Below are 23,981 nucleotides of genomic sequence, written 5' to 3'. Positions count from 1 at the left end.
TCTCAGGATAAATGGCCTTTCCCTGAACACCTAATATAAGGTGTTTACATATTTTTCCAAGTATTAAACGAAGATCTTAGCAGCACTATTAATGCTATAAATAATACTGTTAGGAGTGAAATGTCCATGGTCAGTCTCTTACTAAAATTTGAGCTTACTACAGTTTTTGAGCTGTGGTGGAAGCTCATTCATCTTTGTGGTGGAAGAAAGAATTCCACACCATGGCTGGTCCATGAGATGGACTTCCTGGCTATTCAGAGTTCACTTCAACCCTTTGTTTTTGGGACAATGGCTCAGTTGAGAATTTCTTAAGAATTTTTTGAGTCTGTTTTGTTTCCTACATTTTTTTCTATGTCCCTCATTTATTTACATTTATTCACAGACCACAAATTTGCCAGATCATGCTGGCATCTTAACCTGCTTTTATCGGCAAACCCTGCCCACTCAGGGCTAGCATCTAACTTAGTAAGTATAACTTTCCAAGAGTTTACATCTCGATCACCAGACCCTTGTTGGCCATTGATGGAATATGATAAACATCTGAGTTAGGTAAGCGTCCACTGTACCCTTCCATCAGCTTGGATATTGCTTATTCTTCCCCAGATATTTCCTTTTCAGTTAGTTTATTCTGATGAAATTTTCTTAGGTAAAATAAAGTTAGTTAACTCTTATTGTGTGATGTACCAGTGACAAAAAGAAAGTTTTAAATAATGGAAATAGTTTTAAGGGTCTATAATACATGAAGTGAAAATGTTAGTCACTCAGTCATATCCAACTCTTGGCAACCCCAGGGACTATAGGCTTCCCAGCCTCCACTGTGCATCGAATTTTCCAGGCAATAATACTGGAGTGAGACTGGATCCAAATAGGGAAAGGAGCACATCAAAGCTGTATATTGTCACCCTGCTTATTTAACTTATATGCAGAGTACATCATGAGAAACTCTGGGCTGGATAAAGCACAAGCTGGAATCAAGATTGCCGGGAGAAATATCAATAACCTCAGATATGCAGATGACACCACCCTTATGGCAGAAAGCAAAGAAGAACTAAAGAGCCTCTTGATGAAAGTGAAAAAGGAGAGTGGAAAAGTTGGCTTAAAATTCAACATTCAGAAAACTAATATCATGGCATCTGGTCCCATCACTTCATGGCAAATAGATGGGGAAACAGTGGAAACAATGACAGACTTTATATTTTTGGGCTCCAAAATCACTGCAGATGGTGACTGCAGCCATGAAATTAAAAGACACTTGCTCCTTGGAAGGAAAGTTATGATCAACCTAGACAGCATATTAAAAAGCAGAGACATTACTTTGCCAGCAAACGTCCATCTAGTCAACACTGTGGTTTTTCCAGTAGTCATGTATGGATGTGAGAGTTGGTCTATAAAGAAAGTTGAGTGCTGAATAATTGGTGCTTTTGAAGTGTGGTGTTGGAGAAAACTCTTGAGAGTCCCTTGGACTGCAAGGAGATCCAACCAGTCCATCCTAAAGGAAATCAGTCCTGAGTGTTCATTGGAAGGACTGATGTTGAAGCTGAACCTCCAATACTTTGGCCACCAGATGCGAAGAACGGACTCGTTTGAAAAGACCCTGATTTTGGGAAAGATCGAAAGCAGGAGGAGAAGGGGACGACAAGAGGATGACATGACGGGATGGCATCACCGACTCAACGGATATGAGTTTGCGTAAACTCCAGGAGTTGGTGATGGACAGGGAGGCCTGGCGTGCTGCAGTCCATGGTGTCGCAGAGTCGGACACGATTCAGGAACTGAACTGAACTGAACTGCATAGCCATTCCCTTCTCCAGAGATCTTGTTTTAAGAGAGAATATAGTCTTCTTGCTAGTTTGCTACCATTTGTATTCATGGTTCTCATTCATTAAACTATTTCTCTAATCGTTTTAATTGTTCAAACTGTTTAAATTATTGAGGAAGTTTCCTTTGTCATATTTAGTGTTTGACATGAAAACTAATGTAAACATAATTTAATACAATCTTAGAAATTGTCACTAAATGTCCCAGGTGAAGAAAGAGTTTATTCCATTATCAGAGAAATCTATAATGATCTTATCTAAAGATAATGCTCAAGTGCAGGGAAAGTCATCGTTTTCTCGGGTAGATTGAAATGATGAATACATTAAGTCAAAACAAATTTTGTTTTCAGATACTTTAGGTGGAAAAGGGCGATTACCAGCATCATTTTTTCTTGTGCCTTGCTAATTGTTTGTTCTAAAGATTACTGTTTCCCTTTTTTTTTTTTTACTGTAGTAAACCTAGTACATCAAAATTGTGTTTCCTGTTTAGAATTAAAGACTTCTAATTCATGGAATTGATTCATGAGGTTCTTAGTTTCAAAGGGTCCTTCAGGGCAATATTAAAACTGTTTAGGGAACAGACTACTTGTCAGACACTGCAAGTCTCTCTTTTTAAATAACTTTAGTCAGGAAACATTCCTTGTAAAAGAAAGATCAGTGGCAACTTATCTGGTACACCCTGTGTTTTTCTTTTTTTTTTTTTTTTTTTTTACCAGTTGCTGGAAAATTGATTTTGACATTTTAGCATTTTGGCATTTGGTGGATATCTAGAGTGCTGCCTTGTCTCTAATATATTTTAACCTAGTACATATGTGAAGAAGTTTAAAGTGTATTAGAAAAAAGATTGAAGGGAGGGAGGGAGGGACAGAGGAAGGAAGAAAGGAAGAAAAATGGAAAGAGAAATTCATTGAACCTGATCCAAGATCTGTAAAAACACAATGGAAGGAACATTGTATTTGGAAACAGAAGATTGCATTTGAGGTTTGTTTCTCCTTCACATGGAATATGTCTTTGTCACTTTCTCCATGAGTCCTTCCCTGATCATCCCATTTGAATTGCTAAATCCCATAGCCCAAATTTTCCCAGTCTTCCTTCCCAGCTTTAATTTTTCTATAGCACTTGTCAATATCTGGTATACAATGTATTTTAATTCTTGACCTTCTTGCTCCCCACTATTAGAGTGTAAACTGATTGAAGGCACAAATTTTCATCTGTTTTGTTTACTATTATTTCCTGGTATCCAAAAGAGTATTTGACACATCATAGGGTTTCACTAAATATGTGTTGACTGAGTGAATGAAAATGGGCTTCCCCGTTAGCTCAACAGCAAAAGAATCCACCTGCAGTGCAGGAGCCACAGGAGATGCAGGTTCTATTCCTGGGTCAGGCAGATCCCCTGGAGGAGGGCATGCAACCTGCTCCAGTGCAGCCTTGCCTGGAGAATCCCATGAACAGGGGAGCCTTGCAGGCTACAATCTGTGGGGTTGCAAAAAGTCAGATACTAGGTTTATGAGCAAGATTAACCAAGATATTATGTATAAAAGCATATTAGATAATGACTGGATTATAAAAGGTATTTCAAGTGTCCATTTACCATCTAACACATACATCTGTCAGTAAGTCGTCTATAGATAGTGTGACAGTGTATCACAGATTACCCAGGACTATCCCTTTTTATGCCCATAGTCTACGAATAGTTATCAGCAGCTTCTTTCATAAGTGCTCTGATTTGGATGTTAAATTCTACGATCACTCTGTCTAAAGATAAAGCATGCTACTTAATTGTCCTTATGGCAAAAGAGTTTATCTCATACCACATAGCCTGTGTTATAGTAACACAACTCCAAAAAAAAAAGCCTTCTAATTAAGGTAAGAGGTTATTCCACAGGATAGAGAAAAAAGAACTATTTCTAACTGTTAACATAAAGAGAAATATTGGCAATCTTCTAGTATCGAGTAGTACTACATGTCCCGCCTTTGACTTTAGTACATATTAGTTCAAACTCCAGTACCACCTATTCTTAGCTGTGAAACTGTGGGCACTTTGTTTCACTTATTTGAGCCTCTATTTTCTCCTGTGTGTAAAAGGAGTAATAATAGTGCTCATGGGCTTCATATGAGATATTAAAATAAATGTAACCTCTAACACAGTACCTGGCATATAATAGATCCTAAATAAGCACCAGCTTCATAGTATTAATCATTTCTGCTGTTTTTAGCTTCTGTACAGAATCCTGAACATGTTGGGTGATCAGTAAATATTTGAAAAGCCAATAAACAATTGAATACTCTGAAACATTCAAGCAAAATATAATTTTGAGACATTATTTAGTGGACTGCTATCATACCAATGTTGGATAGTACAGTGAATAATTAGATAATGAATTTGCAGCCTTTACTGTTAGGCAGTGTTCCGCTTAAAAATTACCTGACTGCAGTAACTTTTAATAATAAATTATTTAGAGTGTTTTCTTTCATAGATATTTAGACCTGAAAGTGTAGCTATGATCTACTACAGTGCCTTACTTAACGAAAAGGAAAACTAAGTCCCAGGTACATTAGATTCTAGAGACAGTATTAGAGCCCTGGTCTCCTCATTTCAAGCCAAAATTATAGTGACTTTTCCTTTTAATATTTATCTGCCTTTAATCATAATGATGTGATTTGAGAAGATATCCAATTATTAAGTAGTACCTTCTAAAATAAAGTAGAAATAGTTTAGAAGATACTTTGGAATTTCAGTTGTTCCATTTCAGATATATCTGTTTATTTTTCATACATTTGTAATAAATTTTTACCACATATATTTTATAAAGAAAATGATTACTAGTAAAATCTTGATGTTTTTATTATTGAACTATTCTAATAAAAATTATATTCTAAAGCTGTTAGGCCAATTTCATAATAAAGCTAACTCCATTAGTTTCAAAGGCAGAAATGATGCCATTTCAATTAAATGAACTTTTTTCTTTTAATTTTCTAAAAACTAATTTATGGAAGGCACCCTTCAACCACTGTCTACTAAAATTGTGTATTCTAAGTTATCATGTATATATAGTTACGTTGTGATCCTGAAAAAAATGATGTTACTTTGGTTTACACATGTCCTTTGGAGTTAATATAAGATTAGTTGAAAGGGTTGGTAATAGTCTATGATTATTACTAGACTTCTTTGACATATGATTGAGAACCTTCTCTATTACATCAAAATGAGTTCATCTATTATGAAACTTCTGTTTTTCTTTTCATGTCTCCAATATTGTGATTGCTTTCAAGATCTACAGAAATTTTAGGAGCAGATACTAGAATGATATTTTTCCACATAAATTTAACCACTTTAAAGTTTTTAGTTTAATTATTTTGAGTTTTCCTGAAACTATTACTAAGAAGCATGGTGTCTGTATGTATATATCTAGTGAATAATATTAAAAATCTTCCAAAGAACAAAGACCATGTAAACAGTGACTCCTCTTATAATAGCTTTTAAATTATAATGAAGCTTAAACTAAACTGGAAGCATTTACGTCCTGTAGAAGTTAATGAGAAAAAAAATCAGATTTAAAAGGATGTAAATCCAAGATGTTCTTTAATATGCTATTTGTATAAAGCTAAGAATTCATCAGATGCAAAGAAGGTTTTATGTAGAAGTATTTATAGAATAAAATTTATAAAGATCAGTTATCTGTAAAGTAGATGCATAAATGGCATGCACATACAATTGTTATTGTGTTATTCTTAGCTATTTTTATACATGATATGTAAGTTTTATTACTGAAAGTGATATCACAATGAGCATAACTTCAAGAATTTACCTAGAGATACACTAGATTCCTGAAATTTACTAAGAGACACTCAGTTCAGTTCAGTTCAGTTCAGTTCAGTTGCTCTGTCGTGTCCGACTCTTTGTGACCCCATGAATCGCAGCACACCAGGCCTCCCTGTCCATCACCAACTCCCTGAGTGCACCCAAACCCATGTCCATCGAGTCGATGATGCCATCCACCCATCTCATCCTCTGTCGTCCCCTTTTCCTCCTGCCCTCAATCTTTCCCAGCATCAGGGTCTTTTCCAATGCGTCAACTCTTTGCATGAAGTGGCCAAATTATTGGAGTTTCAGCTTCAACATCAGTCCTTCCAGTGAACACTCAGGACTGATCTCCTTAGGATGGACTCGTTGGATCTCCTTGCAGTCCAAGGGACTCTCAAGAGTCTTCTCCAATACCACAGTTCAAAAGCATCAATTCTTTGGCACTCAGCTTTCTTTATAGTCCAACTCTCACATCCATACATGACCACTGGAAAAACCATAGCCTTGACTAGACAGACCTTTGTTGGCAAAGTAATGTCTCTGGTTTGTAATATGCTGTCTAGGTTGGTCATAACTTGCCTTGCAAGGAGTAAGCGTCTTTTAATTTCATGGCTGCAGTCACCATCAGCAGTGATTTTGGAGCCCCCAAAAATAAAGTAAGCCACTGTTGCCACTGTTTCCCCATCTATCTGCCATGAAGTGATGGGACCGGATACCATGATATTAATATTCTGAATGTTGAGCTTCAAGCCAACTTTTTCACTCTCCTCTTTCACTTTCATCAAGAGGCTCTTTAGTTCTTCTTCACTTTCTGCCATAAGGGTGGTGTCATCTGCATATCTAAGGTTATTGATATTTCTCCCGGCAATCTTGATTCCAGCTTGTGCTTCCTCCAGCCCAGCATTTCTCATGATGTACTCTGCATGTAAGTTAAATAAGCAAGGTGACGATATACAGCCTTGATGTACTCCTTTTCCTATTGGAACCAATCTGTTGTTCCATGTCCAGCTCTAACTGTTGCTTCCTGACCTGCATACAGGTTTCTCAAAAGGCAGGTCAGGTGGTCTGGTATTCCCATCTCTTTCAGGATTTTCCACAATTTATTGTGATCCACACAGTCAAAGGCTTTGGCATAGTCAGTAAAGCAGAAATAGATGTTTTTCTGGAACTCTCTTGCTTTTTTGATGATCCATCGGATGTTGGCAATTTGATCTCTGGTTCCTCTGCTTTTTCTAAAACCAGCTTGAACATCTGGAAGTTCACGGTTCACGTATTGCTGAAACCTGGCTTGGAGAATTTTAAGCATTACTTTACTAGTGTGTGAGATGAGTGCAATTGTGCAGTAGTTTGAGCATTCTTTGGCATTGCCTTTCTTTGGGATTGGAATGAAAACTGACCTTTTCCAGTCCTGTGGCCACTGCTGAGTTTTCCAGATTTGCTGGCATATTGAGTGCAGCACTTTCACAACGTCATCTTTCAGAATTTGAGATAGCTCAACTGGAATTCCATCCCCTCCACTAGCTTTGTTTGTAGTGATGCTTGCTAAGACCCACTTGACTTCACATTCCAGGATGTCTGGCTCTAGGTGAGTGATCACACCATCGTGATTGTCTGGGTCGTGAAGATCTTTTTTGTACAGTTCTTCTGTGTATTCTTGCCACCTCTTCTTAATATCTTCTGCTTCTGTTAGGTCCATACCATTTCTGTCCTTTATCAAGCCCATCTTTGCATGAAATGTTCCCCTGGTATCTCTGATTTTCTTGAAAAGATCTCTAGTCTTTCCCATTCTATTGTTTTCCTGTATTTCTTTGCACTGATCGCTGAGAAAGGCTTTCTTATCTCTGCTTGCTATTCTTTGGAACTCTGCATTCAAATGGGTATAGCTTTCCTTTTCTCCTTTGCTTTTCGCTTCTCTTCTTTTCACAGCTCTTTGTAAGGACTCCTTAGACAGCCATTTTGCTTTTTTGCATTTCTTTTTCTTGGGGATGGTCTTGATTCCTGTCTCCTGTATAATGTCACGAACCTCCATCCATAGTTCATCAGGTATTCTGTCTATCAGATCTAGTCCCTTAAATCTATTTGTCACTTCCACTGTATAATCATAAGGGATTTGATTTAGGTCATACCTGAATGGTCTAGTGGTTTTCCCTACTTTCTTCAATTTCAGTCTGAATTTGGCCATAAGGAGTTCATGATCTGAGCCACAGTCGGCTCCCAGTCTTGTTTTTGCTGATTGTATAGAACTTCTCCATCTTTGGCTGCAAAGAATATAATCATTCTGATTTCAGTGTTGACCATCTGGTGATGTCCCTGTGTAGAGTCTTCTCTTGTGTTGTTGGAAGAAGGTGTTTGCTATGACCAGTGGGTTCTCTTAGAAAAACTCTATTAGCCTTTGCCCTGCTTCATTCTGTACTCCAAGGCCAAATTTGCCTGTTATTCCAGGTGTTTCTTGACTTCCTACTTTTGCATTCCAGTCCCCTATAATGAAAAGGACATCTTTTTTGGGTGTTAGTTCTAGAAGGTCTTGTAGGTCTTCATAGAACTGTTCACCTTTAGCTTCTTCGGTGTTACTGGTCTGGGCATAGACTTGAATTACTGTGATATTGAGTGGTTTGCCTTGGAAACGAACAGAGATCATTCTGTCGTTTTTGAGATTGCATCCAAGTACTGCATTTCGGACTCTTGTTGACTATGATGGCTACTCCATTTCTTCTAAGGGATTCCTGCCCACAGTAGTAGATATAATGGTCATCTCAGTTAAATTCACCCATTCCAGTCCATCTTAGTTCACTGATTCATAGAATGTCAATGTTTACTCTTGTCATCTCCTGTTTGACCACTTCCAATTTGCCCTGATTCATGGACCTAACATTCCAGGTTCCTATGTAATATTGCTCTTTACAGCATCGAATCTTGCTTCTATCACCAGTCCCATTCACAACTGGGTGTTGTCTTTGCTTGGGCTCCATCCCTTCATTCTTTCTGTAGTTATTTCTCCACTGATCTCTTGTAGCATATTGGGCACCTACCGACCTGAAGAGTTCATCTTTCATTGTCCTATCTTTTTGCCTTTTCATACTGTTCATGGGATTCTCAAGGCAAGAATACTGAAGTGGTTTGCCATTCCCTTCTCCAGTGGACCACATTCTGTCAGACCTCTCCACCATGACCCGTCCATCTTGAGTGGCCCCACACAGCATGGCTTAGTTTCATTGAGTTAGACAAAGCTGTGATCCATGTGATCAGATTGGCTAGTTGTCCGTGACTGTAGTTTCAGCCTGTCTGCCTGCTGATCCCCTCTCTCAGTGCCCACTGTCTTACCTGGGTTTCTCTTACCTCGGACGCGTGTTCTCTCTTCATGGCTGCTCCAGCAAAGCGCAGCCGCCGCCCCTTACCTCTGACTCGCAGTAGCTCCTCTTGGCCGCCACCCCTGACCTCAGGCCCAGGGTAGTTCCTCTCGGCTGCGCACAGTGTGCTGCCGCAGATGAGACACACTAGATGCATGAAAAGACATTAATCAGAGATAAGAAGTAATACAAACTGGGCTACATCAAATGTAGAACACATACTATTGACCAGTGTTTCCCAAACTCAGGCTGTGCAGCAAAATGTCCTAGGTATTTTTTTCTTTAAATGTATATTCCCAGACTTCATCCTCCATCTGTTTCCTGCCTTAGAAACTCTAGGCCTTAAAATCTATAGTTAAAAGGATTTTTTTTTTCCAAGTGATTCTAAGGGATAGCCTCAGATAGATAGGTATATGGATTTAAACCATAAATGTTGCATAAATATGCATGAGTAGCTGGGATAATTGTGGAACACTTTGTGAAGGTAGTGCATTTGAGATTGTGATTTGAAAAGAGGCCAGACATCTGGAAAGGAATCCTATGAGCATGGTTCTAGTTGTGGGAGTAGAAAGTACATGGACATGATTAGTGATTTATAGAGCAAATGATTCCTAAAGCAGAGAGGTAGAAAATTAAATTTGAGGAGGTAGATAAATGCCGGGCTGGACATTCGAGGATACTGGGCTTTATCTTTTAGGCAATGGACAACTTAATAATTGAAGTTTTTCCAAGGAGGTTATGTATATAGAGCAATTTTAAAAGAATACATATTCTGTGTTAGTATTTGTAATTGATTGGAAGGCTGGAGGCTAAAGACAAAGTGAACAGTAGCAGACAGACTTGAGGTGACAAGGGTTTGTGTAGAATGCTTCTGCTGATGAAAATAAAAAGTGTTGGAACCCAGGATGATAGTAGAGAAAGAATTGAAAATTCTTGCAAAGAAAATGCAATCCTAATAATGACTTGGTAAAATACGAAGGGAAACAAGCATTATAAAACTTGTGCCTACATATCTAAAAGATGACAATCAGAAAGTATTGACCAGTTTTCAAGTAGAATATGCTGAGATCATGTTTTTAAATAGATCTAAGTTTTTAAGAACTATTTGGCCAAATATGACTAAATCTTAATTGCAAAGAAAATATAACTAGTAAATAAATAAGTATTTTCAAAACACAAGCACATTCCCTTTCTCACATGTAATTTTTGTATTTTCTCATTCAGCTAGACCTCAGCTTATTTGTGTAACAAATTACATCTAGTGATATACATGGACCCAAGAGACTTCTTTAATAAACAAACATTGTACATTACATATGTTCTCTGAAATAACATACAAATAAAAACAAACTATATTTAGCTGAGATACAGGTACATTACATTATCTGTAATGTACATTACATTACATAAGATACTTTAAAAGGCTGTCTTACTAGAAAAATACAAGATTTTCAAATATTTGCACAATTTTAGATACCATGTTATCTGCTAAGATGGACTTCTTAGGTGGCTCAGTGGTAAGGAATCCGCCTGCCAATGCAGGAGATGTGAGTTTGGTCCCTGGGTTGGGAAGATTGCCTGGAGAAGGCAGTGGCAATTCACTCTGGTATTCTTGCTGGGAAATCCCATGGACAGAGAAGTCTAGAGGGCTACAGTCCAAGGGTCACAAAAGAGTCAGACACAGTGACTAAACAACAACAGCAATCTTCTAAGACATAGCAGTTATTAACACATCAGGTTGATACACCATTTGATTTTTTCTTTTTTTTTTTGACAAGGCTTGTAAGATTTTAGTTCCCTGACCAGGGATTGAACTCAGGTCCCAACAGTCGAAGCGTGGCATCCTAACCACTGGACCACCAGGGAATTCTGCCATGTTGATGTTATTAATAAACATTTTAAGGCCAGAGTGGATGAATACATTGAAAGATTATAATGAGGAACCAACCCACAGTTCACTTCAGTTCAGTTGCTCAGTCATGTCTGACTTTTTGCAACCCCGTGGACTGCAGCACAACAGGACTTCCTGTCCATCAACAGCTCCCACAGTTGATGCATATCTACACAGCGCCACAGTTGGGCATATCTAACTGTCAAGCATCAGTGACTAAATTAAAGAACAGCAAGTCATTTGTTGCAAACTAGATATTAAAACTTTAAAAACTATCAGTCCAAGTGTGTTACTGGTATCACCCACTATCTTTCCCAAGTCATACTCTCAAACTTTTTTTTCATTTTTATGTTACTGAAGTTCAGTTGATTTATATACTATTGTATTAGTTTCTGCTGTACAGTAAAGTGATTCCATTATACATATGTATGCATTCCTTTTCATATTCTTTTCCATCATGATTTATCACAGGATACTGGATCTAGTTCCCCATGCTCTACAGTATGACCTTGTTGTTTATTCATTCTACATATAACAGTTTGCATAACTTCATCTTCTCTTTAATTGCCTGTGTCCTTCATCACTCAAAGCTCTGCCTTAGGTCAGCTAGGTGTGCTAAACTGCATTGTGTCCAACTTATGAGCAGCAATGTTTCTGACCCTTGTTTTACATCAACCCTAGATGTTGTGGTTCATGTTCAATTTTAACAAATATAAGGAAAAGGTGACTCACAGCCCAGAAGAAGGAAACAGAAAGAACAGTTGACAAAACCTTGTATCTCTCCTAGTGCTCAATTACCTGTGGCAAAGGAATGCAGTCCCGTGTTATTCAGTGCATGCATAAGATCACAGGAAGACATGGAAATGAATGTTTTTCTTCAGAAAAACCTGCAGCGTACAGACCATGCCACCTTCAGCCTTGCAATGAGAAGATTAATGTAAATACTATAACATCACCCAGGCTGGGTAAGCAGATCAAAAAAAGGGAGTGATTTTAACAGATGTAGAAATGATCATGGCTTCTTCTGTTTTATGTATCACTTTAAAGCTTCGTTATCAATCTATACTAATTAGTTTGCTTCTGACTAAATTGGATCTATTCACCCATGTAGTCCAAATGATCATGTAATTCAAATGAAAACTATTTTCATTCCTGAGCTGTCACTTCAGAGCCAGGCTGTGGAAATGCGAAGGCCATATCACTCAAGATCAGCCTAAAAAGGGTTGGAGGATGTAACCATATTTTTTATTCTGACCATGGCAGAACCCTCAGTTAAGGTAATGTTGGTGGAAAGGTGAAGCTGTAGTGTGTATCTTGGATCTCTTCATTGTTATTAGCCTTCCTTGTGATCCTGGGTACAAATTATCCTTTGGAGAGTTAAAGAGTAAAAAACTCACTTTCAAAGAGAGCAGGTACCACTGAACAAAAGGTACTGATTTTTTCACCTTTAAGGACATAATATTACATATAAATAAATACTAGTAGCATTGATTTACATAGTTTTATGTTATAAAATGCTTTCACATATATTCTCAGTTACTGTCAGTCTAATACATCATCAAGAAGTAGAGTATGTATTTTAAGTAATATATCCTGTATTTGCATAAAAGTATTCATGAATGCATTAGCCTTTATTTTTGTGACAGTTAGCAGCTTTTAATAGCACTGCTGCCTGGATGTCACTGGGTTCATTTGTTTAACATTTTCTGTTGTTTTTTTTTAATTAATTTTTATAGTAGTATAGTTGATTTCCAATGTTGTGTTAGTTTCTGCAGTACAGCAAAGTGAATCAGTTATACATATACATATATTCACTCTTTTACATTCTTTTCCCATATGGGCCATTACAGAGTATTCACTAGAGTTCCCTATACTCTACAGTAGGTCCTTATTAGTTATCTATTTTATATATAGTAGTATGTGTATGTCAATCCCAATCTCCCGATGTATTCCACCCCCTCCCCTCTCCCTCTTGGCATACTGAGTGAAGTAAGTCAGACAAAGAAAAACAAATATGATATAATATCACTTATATGTGGAATCTCAAAAAGTGGTGCAAATTAACTTATTTACAAACATGAATAGAGTTACAGCTGTAGAAAACAAACTGATGGTTACCAGGAGGGAACACCTTCAGTTTTAATCAGTTTTAATTTTTATGTATAATCTCCAGGGGATCAGTTAAATCATACAGAATAATATTGCCAAAATTCAAAGAGCTAAATTGTCATAGATACTTCTCCAAGCATAAGATTCAATCAAATGGAAAAGTTTGGTCCTTCATGGAAATATAAAAATTCTCTTTTTTAAGCCAAATAATTAACATTTCTAAGAAATAATCAGTCCAAGTAGAATTAAAACTAGTTAAGACAAAAAGTTAAGCAATCCTAGAGCAGACGTGCTAAAACCTTGTATTCAAAAGCAACATAATCCCTTTCTCTAACAATTATTTGGAGTCCTTCTTGACATAAAATGTGCAGAAAATAATGAATTAAAAGAAGAATTAAATTAAAACTCCATTTTCTCTGTTTATTTTTTCTTGAAGGACATCCCCAAACATAGAAGCACAGTGGTTGGAAAAATCTAAGGGTTTTAAATGTAAAATAATGAATCATACTAGAATAGTGGCAAAGAAGCAGTTGCAGCAGACTGTCTTTTATTATACATACCAGAACACACTATTTCTTCAGAAACACTGGGGCCGAATCTACTTCACTGAATTTTTTATACCAAGAGCTCATTTCAAACACTTCATTGCTGTAAATTTTAGTCACTTTTCTTAATCAGCCTTGATTTTAAGAATGCCTGAAATTGTGACTCTTAGATATCACAGCTAGACAAGTCTGCTGTCTAGGAAACGAGGAATGTGAAATAAGTGTAAGCAGATTTTTGTTTTGCAATTTCTTTGCAAGTTCATCCATAATAGCACTTATTAATTTGTATTCTTATAATGGTGAACATATTGAACACATTCATTTTTCTTTTCAATCTTCTCAACTAAAAATCCAAAAGAAGCTTAAATAAAAGTCGTGAAATGGAAACTTAAAAGCCATTTGCAGTACACTCATTGGCTTTGGGAAATCTATCTTTAATAAGTCTATAAAAGCTCATGAGTAAGACCAGTATTCATTCACTCTACTCCTTTGTTATAGAGTGTGTGTGTGAGTGTTTGTTTATCTCTACCTTTTATGTTCTGGAAGGTTATGTACATGGGTCAACATGAGTGTACAAAATCCCCCCACTTAAATGATTGTTGTTTGTTTCTACTCATGATACCTAGTTTATCTGCATGTATTAAGTTCCCTGTGTTTTGTTTCACAGCTGCTCTGACTTTCAAGTGCCTGGGAGATCAGTGGCCTGTGTACTGCCGGGTGATACGTGAGAAGAACCTCTGTCAGGACATGCGGTGGTATCAGCGCTGCTGTGAGACGTGCAGGGACTTCTATGCCCAAAAGCTGCAGCAGAAGAGTTGACCTCTAGCAGGCTGGCTGGCTAACAGCTCTTTGCAATTACATTATTTATAAACACACACACTAGCATGTTTTTCAAACCAAATATTATCAGATTACATATAATTTAATCAAATTAATTAATTTATTTTTTTTCCTGCCAAACATCCAATATGGTGTTTGCTTTGGTTCTACAAAAATTTTGATTTATACTATATGGCTTCATAAATAATTTTATATAAATAAGTCGGATCCAGTTTCCAGAATAAAAATAAAAAGGGAAAAACTAAAACCAACCAAGATCTTTAGACTTTAAAAAAATTTTTTCAACAATTTTTTTTTTAGTTAGGACTGTCTCTAAGGTGCTACTCTCTCCCTGACAATACCATTGAGTTATCCAGAATGTATACTAATTTAGCTTAATAGTTTAGTTATATATGGAGAGATATCATTATTTTTTCCTTTGGTATCCTGATGCAGAATTTGCCCATTTTCTGTAATCTGCAGGAGATGTTTAAGCATAACAAACCTCATAGTGTTGAACAGGTTTTAGAGAATGTATTATGCATTGGGTTCAGATTTAGAGATATCCATAGGAAAAATTCTACTGTAATTATGACCTTATTTTAATAATGGAAAAGAAAAGTCTGAATAGGGGCTTTGATCATGTTCATGAACATGTACTTGAACACAAGTATTGTAACAATGAAACACTGTAATGATTTACACTGAATCACCATTGCACTGTTGATATAGTGTAGAGAAACCGTTATAGAAATGGTAACATCCTACAAAAATGTGTATTATTTTAACATGTTGTCATTATATTTTAGCTTTTTAAAATATTTTGAACAAGAAAGTGTTGATCCACCCATTTCCTTGTATCTTTTTAGCAGATTTATAAGAGTTTAGTACTTAGCCTCACAAATCATAATGAGAAAATTTACTGTTTTTCAGCCTTTTCCCTAGGAACAAGGAAAAACGAAAAACTTATAATACTGTGGTAGTTTCATTGTGTTTTTCTTTTTAAAAATTAAAAAGTTTTACAATTCTGTGAAACGTTTAATAACCAGTTTAAGGTTTTCTTGTGAGAAAATATTGTACATGATTCACATGATTTCTTAGATTTTTCAATAAAATATGTGAAACTTCCTGTTGGGAGGCAGTTCTTCATGAGTCTCTCACATTTCCACATGTCTTGGCACTGTCTACTTTTGTTCTGGAGTATCTTCTAAAGGATGTTTGTGTAATGAACAGCCTTGGAAGGTAAAGATAGTGTCTGTTTTGGAGCAAAGGGCAAACATGCTTATTTCTCATTATGAAAGTTTCAAGTTCCGTAAAAGTAGGATCTCTCTCCTGTAACACAGTTTACTGAATGTGCAGGTACTGCCTGGCTCTCTTCATGTCATCCTGTGGGAAGTGGGGCTCAGGGAACTGGTGCAAGAAATGCTGATTCTCTGGCTACTGCTGTTGCTGTAAGTAATAAAGTTCTTTGTCTCTAACCCAGGAGTTTAGTGTCTTCTGCCCTAAAAGTGTGGCAGGCTAACTTGATGGATTGCAAGTAGAATAAAGCCTCAAAATCCTCATAGTTCTTAAGACTTCCCTTATTAATATTTTCACATTCATTTTCATAAAAGGCACAGTTTGTTTCTAGATTGTCCCTTACTATGGGTATCCTTTAGTTTAATTGCTGAGATATAAAATCAGTCAATTTCAACACATCTTATGGAAGATAGTAGGGGAATGGGAGAGGGAAAAATTACATAGTAAGAGAAGACGTTCTTTTCTTTTTAATTTATTTATTTTAATTGGAGGCTAATTACTTTACGATATTGTAGTGGCTTTTGCCCATACATTGACATGACTCAGTCATGGGTTTACATGTGTTCCCCATCCTGAAACCCGCTCCCACCTCCCAACCCATCCCATCCCTCTGGGTCATCCCAGTGCACCAGCCCTGAGCACCCTGTCTCATGCATCAAACCTGGACTGCCGATATGTTTCACATATGATAATATACATGTTTCAATGCTATTCTCTCAGATCATCCCACCCTCACCTTCTCCCGCAGAGTCCAAAAGACTGTTCTATACATCTGTGTCTCTTTTGTTGTCTCGCATATAGGGTTATCATTACCATCTTTCTAAATTCCAAATATATGTGTTAGTATACTGTATTGGTGTTTTTCTTTCTGGCTTACTTCACTCTGTATAATAGGCTCCAGTTTCATCCACCTCATCAGAACTGATTCGAATGTATTCTTTTTAATGGCTGAGTAATATTCCATTGTGTATATGTACCACAGCTTCCTTATCCATTCATCTACTGATGGGCATCTAGGCTGCTTCCATGTCCTGGCTATTATAAACAGTGCTGTGATGAACATTGGGGTACACGCGTCTCTTTCAGTTCTGGTTTCCTCGGTGTGTATGCCCAGCAGTGGGATTGCTGGGTCATATGGCAGTTCTGTTTCCAGGTTTTTGAGGAATCTCCACACTGTTCTCCATAGTGGCTGTACTAGCTTTCATTCCCACCAACAGTGTAAGAGGGTTCCCTTTTCTCTGCACCCTCTCCAGCATTTATTGTTTGTAGAATTTTTGATAGCAGCCATTCTGACTGGAGTGAGATGGTACCTCATTGTGGTTTTGATTTGCATTTCTCTGATAATGAGTGATGTTGAGCATCTTTTCATGTGTTTGTTAGCTATCTGTATGTCTTCTTTGGAGAAATGCCTGTTTAATTCTTTGGCCCATATTTTGACTGGGTCGTTTATTTTTCTGGTATTGAGCTGCATGAGCTGCTTGTATATTTTTGACATAATTCTTTGTCAGTTGCTTCGTTTGCTATTATTTTCTCCCATTCTGAAGGCTGTCTTTTCACTTTGCTTATAGTTTCCTTTGTTGTGCAAAAGCTTTTAAGTTTAATTAGGTCCCATTGGTTTACTTTTGCTTTTATTTCCATTACTCTGGGAGGTGGGTCATAGAGGATCCTGCTGTGATTTATGTTGAAGAGTGTTTTGCCTGTGTTTTCCTCTAGGAGTTTTATAGTTTCTGGTCTTACGTTTAGATCTTTAATCCATTTTGAGTTTATTTTTGTGTATGGTGTTAGAAAGTGTTCTAGTTTCATTCTTTTATGAGTGGTTGACCAGTCTTCTCAGCACCATTTGTTAAAGAGATTGTCTTTTCTCCATTGTATATTCTTGCCTCCTTTGTCAAAGATAAGGTGTCCATAGGTGTGTGGATTTATCTCTGGGCTTTCTATTTTGTTCTAGAGAAGACATTCTTAATCCATCCCTTGATTCCTGAATCCATGAATTGGTGCAGAAATATCACCATTTACTGATCAATGAATTAGACCCTACACATCTTAGAGAACCTCCAAAATGTCTTCACCCAGCTGATGCCAGAATTTAATACTTGGGGAAGAAAAGGCATTCTTGCATCATTCTGTCAGGCCATTTGTTCAGGATGATGGGGAACATGGTGATTAATACTGGAAATTTCAGAGAACATCAGTCCGTTGCCACACTTTTTACTGTTAAATGAATTCCCTGAAAAGAAACAATATATCATATGGAACACCTTAACAGTGAATGAGGCTTTTGGTAAGTTCATGGATGGTATTTTGCAGACACTTTGCAGGCTGGCAAGACACATCCATATTCGGGGTAAGTGACTATTTCTGTGAAAATAGTCCACAGCCTGTTTGGTGATTAAAGTGATCTAATGTAATCTTAACTACAATCCAGATGTTTTGCAGGATTGACAAGGACTTGGAAGGAGCATGGTTTGAAAATTGGTGATGAAGAAATTTTGAAGAAAAGGTATGTGAATAACTTGCATTCCATTTGACTGCTCACCAAAGAGCACTATCAGGAGGGAGGACTTAATCACCAGTTGGACAAGTTGACAAGTTCTGTGTATGTTGGTCAGTCTCTTTCATTAGCCACCTTTGTCCTTGCCCATGAGCCCAGGAACAGAGACAGTAGTGGCAAGACTAGAGATTATGCATAGGTTCAGTAACATGACCTTCCACTCACCAAGACCCCCTCCAGCTACAGCCATTGCAAGGGCTCAGCCTAACAATAGCAGAGAAAATATTATTTCCCAACATGGCACCATTCTATGGCAGGATTAGCCCATTGTCTTGTTTGTAGTAAGATTATAACAGTTCACTTTAATCACCAAACAAGCAGTGATTTGTTCGCATAGAAATAGACACTTACCCTTAGTATGGATTTGCCTCCCCAGCCTGCAAAGTTTCTGCCAAAACACCATCCATGAACTTATCAAACGCCTTGTTCATAGTTAGGGTATTCTATACAGTATGGTTTCTGTTCAGAGAATTCATATTACAGTAAAAACTGTGGCAGTAGACTCATGCCCATGTAGCTCTGGTACTACCATGTTCACCATCACCTTGAAGCAGATGGCCTAACAAGATGATGCAATGGCCTTCTTTTTTTTTAATATTTTGTTCTGGCACCAGCTGAGTGAAAACATTTTGGGGGGGCCTCTGAGATGTTATATATGGTCTGATTCCTCTGAGTTGTTATGTATGGTCTGATTCATCAACCTATACATGGTGATATTTCTATCTAGATTTATGAATTCAAGAATCAAGGGGTGGAATTGAGAATGTCTGCTCTTCCTGTGTAATTTTTCCCTCGCCCATCTGTTTAAATTGGTGATAATCCGGTGTAATTCTCCAAAATCCATCGATCTTCTGTAAGGACAATAGGCAGAAAGAGTGAAAGAATGAATGAATGAATTTATCATTCCTGCATCCTTCAGATCCTCTTTGGTAGAAGTAATTCTCATCTCTTCACGAACACTGTATTGATTTTGTTTCTGATTTTGGTATGTAAGGGCCAGTTCTAGGGACTGACAGTGCCATTACTACCATAAAAGCCCTCATTCTACAGATCATGAAGTTAACCAGTGAAGCAGGAATTCTGCCAGTTTCTGAGTATTTCTCCTCCAGATGTACCTTTTAGAATTAGAAAAATAACCGTCGAATAGATTTAGGGACTCTGATTCAGTATGAGACCGATTTAAGCCAAAACTTAATTAAAATGTTTGACTTCCATAGACTTTTGCTCTGACTGTGGGACTTCAGTGGCAATTCAGGTCACCAGCAGTTAGTATCAATTCTGAGTCAGTAATCTAGTAGTCATCAAAAAGTCTGATTATTCCCCTCTTCCCAGTACACTCATCCCATCAGGGAAGACTAGAAGTTAGATTTACATTATGAATTTTGGAGAATTTGCAACAGAATCTTTCCTCTAAAAGTATGGCCTCCTCTTTATTCAGAAAGTTCTGGGTCTGTGAACCTGCTGTCACATGGAATGGATCAAGGAAAAGGAATTCCCTGTGTGGTAATTCAGGTCAGACTTATTTTACTAAATCTAGAGATTAAATGCTTATACAAATCAAATAAGACTTTAGTAGCATGTTCATCTCTTTTAGTACTCTGGCCTTCATAATCAATTAACCAATGCCAAAAATCTTCATAGGTCAAACCTTTACCTTTACCCTTTTGACTCTGCTTACCCCTTAAACCATACCCGTCTGGTCCCTGGAATTTAAATGCCCTTGTAGAATTCCATCATCCTCATTAAATTCAAGAAGCTCTGTTCTGTGGCAGCATTTCGCAATGTCCTTTCTGGTTTACAGAGAACAGCTACTATGAAGTTCTTTAGGGATTCCAGTACTACCTTCACCAATGTATTTTTCAAGTCCTGGTGAAGGAAATACCCTTTGGACCCTCTTAGGGGACAAATTTAACACATAGACGAGCACATCTATGTGGTTTTTTTTATCTCTCTAAACTGATGTATACTTTCCTCTTTATTACAAGGAAGTTATAGCAAGGAAATGTTAGTATCTCAGTTTCATTCAGTGTAGACCACCATTGGGCCCAGTTTTCAGTCTTACTGTTAGAGTTACTCCCAGACTTATGAACTAACAATTTGAATCCAGAATCTGAGCTTAGTAAACCCATATTAAAGCAATTAATAGAATATTGTATTTCCTTTACTCTAATTTATATCATTAAAAACATTCCTATACATATATCTTGGGTTTCAGTTAATGTGAATTGGTGAAATCCTGTAATTCCTTTGGCCTGTATGTTAACACCTTGGAGTCATACTTTTTATCTGGTTCTGGATCTTCCAGGACTTGAATCTGAATATAGACTTAGAAGATATCACAGGTGGTAGGACATCAGTAATATAGTTAAAAAGGTTTTATTTCAAGGCAGTCATAAAAGCTTTCTGGTTCCCAACTTAGACCTTGAGCTGTGAATGTAAAACCTCAGGCGTATCTCTTTCTCTAAGTTGTCCACCTGATTTAGAAGCAATGAATCCAACCCCAAAGTCCTTAGTCTATTTGTTTCTATGAAAAACTTTTATTGCAGCAGGTATTTTGTAACCCAGGACCTTGCTTTCTCTAGGGACTTCACTCCAGGTAACTATCACTAACAGTTTATATAACCATTCTGCCCTGAATGACCAGTGTCCCACTTACTACTTGTCATTAAGGCCTTTACTGCTACTGCTAAGTCACCTCAGTCGTGTCCGACTCTCTGCGATCCCATAGACGGCAGCCCACCAGGCTCCGCTGTCCCTGGGATTCTCCAGGCAAGAACACTGGAGTGGGTTGCCATTTCCTTCTCCAATGCATGAAAGTGAAAAGTGAAAGTGAAGTCGCTCAGTTGTGTCCGACTCTTAGCTACCCCATGGACTGCAGCCTACCAGGCTCCTCCATCCATGGGATTTTCCAGGCAAGAGCACAGAACTAACTCCAGGGTTCATTTGTAAAATTCTGTTCGTTGGAAGCACTTCTGGTATGGTAGTTGCCAGGGTTCAATCACCAAACCTGTGTTAGGGGATGGCAGATTTGAACTCATACAGCTGCAGGAAGAGCTGGGGAAGTGAAGGTCCATAAGAGGAGCTGAAGGATCAGAGCAGTCACCAACCAGTCTGAGCAGCCAGGCACAACTAGGTAAGTGTAACTATGAAGGAGTGATTTGTAAAGACGTCTATGAGATGCTGTTGCCTCTGTGTAGCTTCTTCCTTTGTAGGACCACAGCCAGATATTGGGTAGTGGATCTATTTCCTGATGGTCAACAAGGCCTACAGTTAGAAATAAGAAATGGATGTGGAGCTCAGGACAGCAAAGGCAATCTAGAACCTGCCTCTGCCTCTGTCACTGTATCTGATTGAAAAAAAGAATTTCAGATGAATGGGTGCTGCTTCCATTTTGCCTTCCAAATCTCATGCCAATTTCTCTTTCAGCCACTTCTAATCCTGACTCACAGAAAGAAGGGGATTCTGGAAAATGAAGTTGGCCTTTTTTATGATTTTTTAAAAATATTTTTTATAGTAGATCCTTGTTGGTTATCTATTTTAAATATAGTAGTGTGTGCATGTCAATCCCAATGAAGTTTGCTTTTTAACTATGGATAATAGAACTTCAGGGCTTCCCAGGTGGAGCTAGCGGTAACGAACCTACTTGCCAGTGCAAGAGACGTAAGAGACACAGCTTTGATCCCTGACTCAGGAAGATCCCCTGGAGGAGGGCATGGGAACCCACTCCAGTATTCTTGCCTGGAAAATCCCATGGACAAAGGAGCCTGGCAGGCTACAATCCAAAGGGTTGCAAAGAGTCAGGCATGACTGAAGCGACTTAGCACACATGCACGATGACTTCAAATTTCTTTTATTTTCCCTATTTCGCTTTATATCAGAGATGACCGAAATGAAAATCCATTTCTTATGCTCTCTTAAAATAGCAGTGAGCCTTTTTTAAGCACTTAATATATGCTAAGTGTTCTCTTAACAACTATACCTATTAAACCTCACAGGACCCTTGTAAGGAACCATTAATACCTTCACATTGTAGCTGAGGAAACTGAGACCCAGAGAGACTCAGCACTTGCCCAAGAGCACAGGTTAGTTTCATGTCACAGAGACACCTGACTTCAGCTTCTGTGCACTCAGGTAACCTGATTGCCTCCCTTATTCATCAGTTTTGAAAATGTTATATGGTAGATGCAGAAGGATTTATAATCTAATCACAGGCTTTCTTTCTAATCAAAACTATCCAACTAATTTTCAAAGTAAGATAATTTTATGAACCCCAACTGTTCATCTGAATATTGTCCAGACTTTTCCAGTGGAAACACTTCCGGATATTTTAATTGGTTTGGCATAAGAAAGGAAGGGACTGAGGGAGGATAAGGAGAAGAAAAAAGAATATGCTTAATTAATATTTAGACAGTTTCGCCTAGTAAACCACATTTAATTTTATTTTTATCATTCTCATGTTTCAAAAGACTTCTAGGCCCAAATCCAAGGGGAAATGATGCTTTTATGAACATTTGTTTTAAAGAAAGAGAACAAATGACTAGGTGCATGGTAGGAGTCGAGAAGGCCCAGATATCCGGATCTCTACCAGATTATTCCTACAGTATAACTACTTATATTTGTTTATACTCTGTTCCTCTAGAATGAAGGTGTTAGTGACAGTGAAGAAATAGAACCCTTAAGATAGTATTTACCCAATCACTCTCAGGTCAATTTTTTGTAGTGTTGAAAGGAGAACAATGAAATGGGTGTTATGTGATCAAATAAATTTGGCGAATGCTAGCATTAATGACGGAGAAGGCAATGGCACCCCACTCCAGTACTCTTGCTTGGAAAATCCCATGGACGGAGGAGCCTGGTAGGCTACAGTCCATGGGGTCGCTAAGAGTCGGGCACGACTGAGCGACTTCACTTTCACTTTTCCCTTTCATGCACTGGAGAAGGAAATGGCAACCCACTCCAGTATTCTTGCCTGGAGAATCCCAGGAATGGGGGAGCCTGGTGGGCTGCCGTCTATGGGGTCGCACAGAGTCGGACACGACTGAAGCGACTTAGCAGTAGCAGCAGCAACATTAATGAAGTGGAACTTCTCAGTCTTCCGTGTGAGTCTGTGCATTATAAACTACCAGAAGAGAATATGGAGTATGTCATAAATATATTTAGCAGTGGGATCCTTTTTTCACTGGGCATGATTGATTGAAAAACAGAGCACTAAGCCATTTTTTAATCAAATTTAATTGCATGATCAATTTCCAGTCAGAGGAGAGTCCTTTTTAGGGCTCTGAAAGAGGTAACAGCCACCATTATTGAGCAAAGGGCTTTGTGAGGTTCTTTAGACATGACTCGTGTGAGGATGGAAGCATCCAATAAGGCTGCTCTTTCATGATGTATCCAGTAGAGCGGCTCATAAACAAAAAGAGAGAAATATATTATCAAACAAAAGATAATAAGAGGATAAACAGATCACTCTGAAATTTCAAAGGAGGGAAAAATCATTTCTCTTACTAGAGAAAATATGTGAAGTTTCTGTGAAAGGCTGGGTGTCAGCCATGGTCCGTGAAGTATGATTAGGAAGTGGTCAACATCCAGGGTTGGGAAGAAATGATTCTAGGCAGAAGGACTGGCCTCAACAGAGGCACGGTTTAGGGGGGCAGTGAGAGCGGGGCTTGGCCAGTAGCAGAAGAGGGAGGAGAAAGCGTGATTTCCTGATAGTCAGTCATGTAGGCTACCCAGAGTGAAAAATAAGACCTGATGGTTTAGGGGTGATGGTAGACAAAGGATGGTGGGAGAAGATGGGC

General features: G+C 38.0%; 1 protein-coding gene across 1 annotated transcript in view; it reads left to right on the top strand.

The window, feature by feature from the left end:
* Window positions 1-14,590, top strand: part of ADAMTS19 (ADAM metallopeptidase with thrombospondin type 1 motif 19) — a 256,274-nt gene extending 241,684 nt beyond the window's left edge. The window contains exons 22-23 of the mRNA XM_081501839.1: window positions 11,651-11,828; window positions 14,185-14,590. Coding sequence (XP_081357965.1) covers window positions 11,651-11,828; window positions 14,185-14,336 — 330 coding nt within the window. The 3' untranslated portion in view covers window positions 14,337-14,590. The remainder of the gene's footprint in view (window positions 1-11,650; window positions 11,829-14,184) is intronic.
* The last annotated feature ends 9,391 nt before the right edge of the window (window positions 14,591-23,981 follow it).

The sequence above is a fragment of the Giraffa tippelskirchi genome, chromosome 6 (assembly GCF_054371585.1).
Source record: "Giraffa tippelskirchi isolate mGirTip1 chromosome 6, T2T-mGirTip1v1.2.pri, whole genome shotgun sequence".
NCBI lineage: Eukaryota > Metazoa > Chordata > Mammalia > Artiodactyla > Giraffidae > Giraffa > Giraffa tippelskirchi.
This window is presented reverse-complemented; position numbering and strand designations above follow the sequence as displayed.